Below are 6664 nucleotides of genomic sequence, written 5' to 3' on the forward strand. Positions count from 1 at the left end.
AGCTCCGCCTCGATTGTTGTTGCCATCGCCATTGGCGTTGACCGCCGACGTTGTTACATATGGAAATTACTCCCGTACAAATGTCTGCCGGGACTAATTCGACCGTACGCGCAATGTTACATTAACATTCGCGCCGAGATCGGAGCCGTTAGAGAATAAGCCTCAGTCGTTTCTCCTCTTCACGGGCGCGCGGTGTTCGCACACCGAACCGGAAAGCGGTCCTCCCGATCTTCTCTCTCTCTCTCTCTCTCTCTCTCTATGTTCTTCGACAAATTTCAAACAACGTATTGTATTCTGTCATCGTTCATTTTCTCTTTCATTTTGTAAACGCGTGTGTGTACGATCTCGAGAGAGCGTGGTGTAAAGAAACAGATGTAAAATCGTGGAAATCGAAGAAGGGAGAATCAGCAGTGAGTTCTTTAGAAAAGAAAAAAAAGAGGCAAAGTAGAGATTCGAGGTAGAGACCACGACGTTGGTGCAATTTGTGAGCGCGCGGTGTGTCCGATACGATGAAGTAGAATAAGTAGAAAGACAGGACTGAGAAGGAAGGGGTCGGACTTGCTTTCAGACAAGATGAGGAGCGCTAGTAATTTGGATCAGTACAACGACGACGACTTCTTCAGCGGTGGTCCATGTCCATCTTGTCGATTGGCCATCAATAAGGAGACTGGTCGACTCAAGTTCGTAAGACGTCGAAAAAAAAGAGAGAGAAAAAAAAAAGAAACGACTAGTATTTTAAACGAGAATTTTCAAGAATAGCGAGTATTAGAATGGAAGATTGAGAAATGTTTTTTTTTTTTCTTCTTCTTTGGATAATCGTAGGTGGTGCATGGGTGGAAACGATACTTGGCGTTTTCGTGTGAAACTGATGCTGTTGATCCCTGCTGTATTACTGCCGATCACTATAATTTTCATAGCGCTGTCACGATCACAGGTGATCGGCAAGGCTCCTTATCATCGCACTTACTTGGTCCACGCGACCAGAAGACAGGACGATAAAATCGACGAGACTTTTCCGCGTAAGTTAAAGTATTCGGTACGAAACGATCGTAAAGTGAACTTGATATTAACGACGTCCGGTTCGTTGGTTGTTCGCGGAGATCTGAATGGCGGAGTAAAGTAGTACGAGTCGCGTGGTCTGATTTATCGCTGTCAAAGGAGAACGATTATGATAGGTTTTTTTGAAAAAGATCTCTTTTTATTTTTAAGTATTTCGAGTGCAAATTCGTGTCTCATCGAAAGGACGTTTAATTCGAGGACATTCTACGATCGTTATGTCAAAGGGAAATACTGAAATTTATTCGTTTCACCGTTCTGTCGTTCCGGATGTCTCATTTGAATGTTCTAATTGTAAGATTTCCCAAGTACAATGAGCTTGTCAGAGGTGATATTAAATATGGGTCAAGGCTGTTAGAAATGGAACGAAATCAGATGCATTAAGAAGGAGATTTCGTAGGTGAAGATAGGTGGAGAATATTATTCCTGGGAATTATTCATTTTTGCGGGAGAGACTGATGAGAAAGATTGCAAATAGTTACAGAAGTTCGATTAAGTTCGTTACTCCTCAGAATTATTTATTTATTTATTTGATCGCTTACTCGATAAATAGAAGAAAAAAAAATTATCCAAAATCGTGGAGATCATTTCAAACCTGAAAATTAAGTTCCATTTTTCCTGAATAAAAATTGAAGTTCATCAAAAAAGGCACAAAATTTAATTTCTCTATTTTAGATATTCGTCGAATAAAGTATCGAATAAACCTGGTAACAAGAAAGTTACAAAGTTATAATTAGCTAACACCATACACAGACAAAATTCCCATTTTTCGGACTAAAATTTTTCCTAAAAAATTCTGTCAAACAGCGACCAGCCGGAGCGAGACAGAGCGTGCCGGTGAAGAAGAGGAAGAAGACAGAATCCTAGTACCTGGAATGAAAACTAGCTACGTGCCGGTGGAAACTCTACTTCCGCCACGACTTTTGCAACGACGCAAGAGAGACCTGGACGTGGTACTTTATCCAAAACAAGCAAATTCAAAGCGAATCCACGATCGAGCGCGATCTAGCTAATCGAACACACACACACACACACTTCTCCGTCTGCTTCTTCTATATGTTCCTTCTACTACGCTCCCTTTCTTACTTCCATCGAGTCGAAACGAATCCAAAAAAAAAAAACAAACAAACAAAAACACTAAAAAAAATAAAAGAGCCAAAAAAAAAAGATCCACCTTCTCGTATCTACACGATCGTTGGCTTCGAACGAGCATCAAAAGTGGTCTGGAAAAAAAGAGTCCCGAAGAGAGAACGGAACGATCGTTTTCAGGATAATCGAGCATCCTCATCACCTGACGTACCTGACCTCGCTTCCTCCAGGATATTGTATCCGAATCAACGCGACACTAGGATTAGCGATTGGAGAACAGCGAACGATCTACCCAAGTCTGGTATCAGCGAGGAGAATCGCGAGGGATTGTCGCTGGACGAGCGAGAACGAACTCGTGTGAGCGATGATCTGTGTTCTTTTCTTATTCATAAATCATTCAGGATTCTTCATTTTTCTTTCCTTTTTTTGCTGTGCAGAGATGGGAAGATGGCTAATGAGACGATACTGGCTCTCCGTTTGCGCAATTTTCTATGGTTTGATTTATCGATGTTATTTTGTCAGAAAAGGTGGACCTATGGGGATACTACTGTCATAACTTCTTATCTCCGCAGAGTAAAGTTTCTCTCGTTTCAGACGAACGAATCTGTGATGTTCGACCTCTTGTGATCTTTTAAATTTCTTTCTTTTTAACTTTTCCCTTTAATTTAACCCTTTCGTTGCTGCTGGTACTTATGGGAGCTTTGGAAATTTTTCTTCAGCTGTCTTTTGGCACACTTTCGTCTGAATTTTGTCCTTTGCACAGTTCCACGTGTTAATTTAGTAAAATTAATTTTTCAAAATAAAACATTTCTCGTCCACGATTGAAAATTTACTGTCTATCACGCGTGTTACAAAATCTGTGGCAACGAAAGGGTTAATAAAGAAATTAAGCAAAGTGTAGAAAATATGACAAATTAGAGATCAGAAATGGTAGAAATTCTTTCACCACAAAATTTCACTCTTCTTTATTTTATATTAATAATTGAACAGCGCAAAGGCGTGGAAAATGTACGAAAACACTCTCTAATCACAAAGTATCACTATGTTCAAAATAGAACGTTCCAAATGAAAATTACTAGTCAGGCAATCTTTCTCATACTTTGACACGAACGCACAGAAAATTGTGAAATTTATCGAATTTCGTGAAACGACCAACGAAAGAATTTTTACCGATAACTTAGCAAAAACGTTGGAGAAGGTAACGAGGCACTAACGAGTGCCGTGCGCAGCGTCGTTAATTAGAGTTAATCAACATTAAATTAGTGTTACTGGTGCACCGTATAAATATCGATCGTCTCACTGGCCATCGTCTCGTTTCGTGCAAGGACAATTAAATTTGCCATGTCTTTTTTCCTTCCAACGATCACAAGGAGAACACTCATGTCACTCAATCTTTCATCCTAACTTCACACACAAGAGAAAACCCCGTTCGAACGTTTCATACAGGAACAATCGACAGACTATAACAGCGATAAAGAGGACGATCAAAATTCCGAGGATCTAGACAACTTCCTGGACGATTATTATCCCGAAGTGGACGCTGACGAGATCAAAAAGATCTCAGAGATACAGAGCAACGATTATCGAGAGTTAGTATGCACCCTGGTGAAGCAATTTTAATAGCTAATTGTGCTTAAATTCTTCCAGTAATTACTGTCAAACTTTGTATAGTTCGAGCCAAATTCTCCTCAGAGCTTTTCTTCTTCAGGTACGACACTCGCAAGAACGAAGAGCTGCGTTCGAAGCTGTTCAATGGAAAGTACGACAACATCGAGGAACGTTCTCAAGACGAGTCAGACGAGGGTGAACAAGGAGGAAGACACTCGATCTCCGACGATGATTCAGACACAAGTTTGCCAATTTCCGACGAACAGTCGGAGGACACCAGTACGGATTTTCATACCTTTTGGAAAGGAGAGGGGGACGCACGGGCCATCAGGGAGGCTCAAGGTACAATTGCGACGCTGTCTCTTGAATTATTCTACGTAATTGCTGCTCATACGATTTTTAAGAAACAGATATTCGCCGCAGCAAAAATCATGCTGAAGTACATGGACAGGAGCGTTGATCCTTGCGAGGACTTCTACCAATTCGCCTGCGGTAACTGGGCTAAGCACAATCCTATACCGAAAGACAAGGCCGCGTACGACACCTTCGAGATGATCAGAGAATCCTTGGACTCTGTGCTGAAAGAGCTTCTCGAGGATCCTATACCGAAGGATTTGGAATTGAACACGGACGATGCCACGGTGAAAGCGAAATATCTGTTTCAGAGTTGTGTGAATTACGGTAAATTATTTGTTCAGTTGAGGAGGCTCGAGCAGTGACGTTGCTAGGGCGGCGCAAAGGTGCTACCAAAATGGCGGTCTGTGAAATTTTTGCGTAGCGCTTCAGCGAACATTTGTAACTTTTCATGAGAAAATTCAAACGAGATAAGGAAATTTTAACGAAATTCAGCAAAAATTTATGGAACAATTTTTATTTCGTAAATATAGCTATGGTTTCCGGGATTATAGTGAAATAAAAATGTTGTTAAAGTGGAATCCGCGGTGTCTTTTAATAAAGTTGACTAAAAAATAGTTTCTAAAGTAATTTAGAAAATAATTTCTAAATAATTCTAGAAATGTTAGAAATTTTATATCTTATTAAAATTAGGACGACGAGGATTGTCCCCAAAATAAATTTGGGTACCACTGCTGTAGTTAGTTATAACGCGAAAATAATTTTTTTAGGTCCACACTATATGTGTCAGTACACCTACAAGGCTAAAAGCTTGAAATCCTAAGCTAATTTTCTTATTTTTTATATTTTGAGAGATCTATGAGAGGGTGATACCAACTCTAGCGACGTCACTGTACTTGCTTATCAATATTTGTAAATTGCTGTAAGTTTTAACACGAGAAATGTGGCTAGAGATCTTGGAGCAACGCATGGAACGGCCGCTTATACAGCTCTTGGATGAGCTTGGGGGATGGCCAATCTTGAGGCCTGACTGGGATCCAGAGAAGTTCGACTGGCTCCTCTTGGTCGCGCAGTTGAGGCTCTATAATAATGATATTCTTATTTCTGAGTGGGTTGCACCGGATATTAAGAACAGCGATCAGTACGTTATACAGGTAGATAATAGAATTATAAGATTCAAAATAGATTAATTACAAACTAATAGATAATAATTATAAAAGATTCTACGATATTCTTATCTGATAAACTGTCATTTTGTTCAACACGATTTCGATATTATATGATACAGAATATAACAAGTGTCGAAAAAAAAGTTTAAGATTTTTAATTATTTTAAAAATTCAAGGATTTTTTGACATTTCACTGAAAGATTATTTTTTGATATACGATCTAGGTAACAGGTGTTAAAAAACACCTTCTTCAACAAAATTTTGGAGCATACTAAAAAGCAATGCAAAAATTAAGATTCTCTTCCAAAGAGATAAGAAGACTTTTAAAAAAATTTTTAAATTGAAGAATTTTTTATCTTTCATGAAATTTTCCTTAATTTTCTGTGACATTTCAACGCTGAAAAATAAACCAAGAATGCAAGCGGCAGCCAAGTGTTAACATTTAAAGCTGTTGCAATGAAAAACAAGGGGAATCTCCATGTTAATTTTCACCCAAGGTTTCATGTTGTACGAAGGCCCCCGCAATTTTCAGACCGCATTATACCGAGGGTTACCTGTACTAATTTACGCGTTAAACGAGGGCTGCCCACGTAACAATTGATAATTCATCGAGGAGGGTTAAAATTAGAAATGCTAGAATATTCTACAAAATTCTCGATGAAATATCGAATCTAACAACTTAATTGCAGTTCGATCAGACATCGTTAGGTCTACCCACGAGAGATTATTTCCTCCAGCCGTCGAATACGATCTACCTAAAAGCCTACAAGAATTATTTAATAAAGATCGCCACTCTCCTGGGTGCGTCCTTGAAAAATGCCACCATGGATGCTGACGAATTGATAGAATTCGAGACGAGACTCGCCAAGGTTTTCAACATTCTTCAACTTTGAAACCGTTGATCGGGTCAAAAATGACCCGTCGGCGATTTTCCAAAAGAAAATTTCTTAAAACGAACGAAAAGTGCTTATAAAATTAGATTCGTATCGATACAAATAGGAGTATACATACAGAAAGTAAAATTGGAAAGTTACAAACAACGATATTTGTCACTTTTTTTGGAAAATTGCCGATGGGTCATTTTTGACCCGGTCGATGGTTCTAGCATTAATATTTGGTCATTTTTTCCACCTGTTTCGACTAGTTCATTGAAATAATATAATTAATTTGACAGATCACCTCGGCTCCCGACGAAAGAAGAAACTTCGCCGAATTGTATCAGAGAATGAGCATCGGAGAACTGAAAACTTTGGTACCACAGATCAATTGGCACCGATACTTGACCATTGTTCTGGCACGACCAACAAACGTATCCGAACCTGTTGTTGTATACGCGTTGCAATATATTCAGGATTTGGTGAATCTACTCTCGAAGACTAGTCCAAGGT

The 6664-nt window shown here is 39.2% G+C and overlaps 1 protein-coding gene across 1 annotated transcript in view; it reads left to right on the forward strand.

Moving 5' to 3' along the window:
* The first annotated feature begins 265 nt into the window (after nt 1-265).
* The window catches only part of LOC108572167 (endothelin-converting enzyme 1-like), an 8616-nt gene continuing 2217 nt past the window's right edge, over nt 266-6664 (forward strand). The window contains exons 1-10 of the mRNA XM_017934365.1: nt 266-680; nt 823-1019; nt 1864-2009; nt 2326-2502; nt 3592-3734; nt 3854-4095; nt 4177-4434; nt 5059-5261; nt 5966-6145; nt 6451-6662. Of these exons, the coding sequence (XP_017789854.1) occupies nt 574-680; nt 823-1019; nt 1864-2009; nt 2326-2502; nt 3592-3734; nt 3854-4095; nt 4177-4434; nt 5059-5261; nt 5966-6145; nt 6451-6662 (1865 nt within the window). The 5' untranslated portion in view covers nt 266-573. The remainder of the gene's footprint in view (nt 681-822; nt 1020-1863; nt 2010-2325; nt 2503-3591; nt 3735-3853; nt 4096-4176; nt 4435-5058; nt 5262-5965; nt 6146-6450; nt 6663-6664) is intronic.

The sequence above is a fragment of the Habropoda laboriosa genome, unplaced genomic scaffold (assembly GCF_001263275.1).
Source record: "Habropoda laboriosa isolate 0110345459 unplaced genomic scaffold, ASM126327v1 scaffold107, whole genome shotgun sequence".
NCBI lineage: Eukaryota > Metazoa > Arthropoda > Insecta > Hymenoptera > Apidae > Habropoda > Habropoda laboriosa.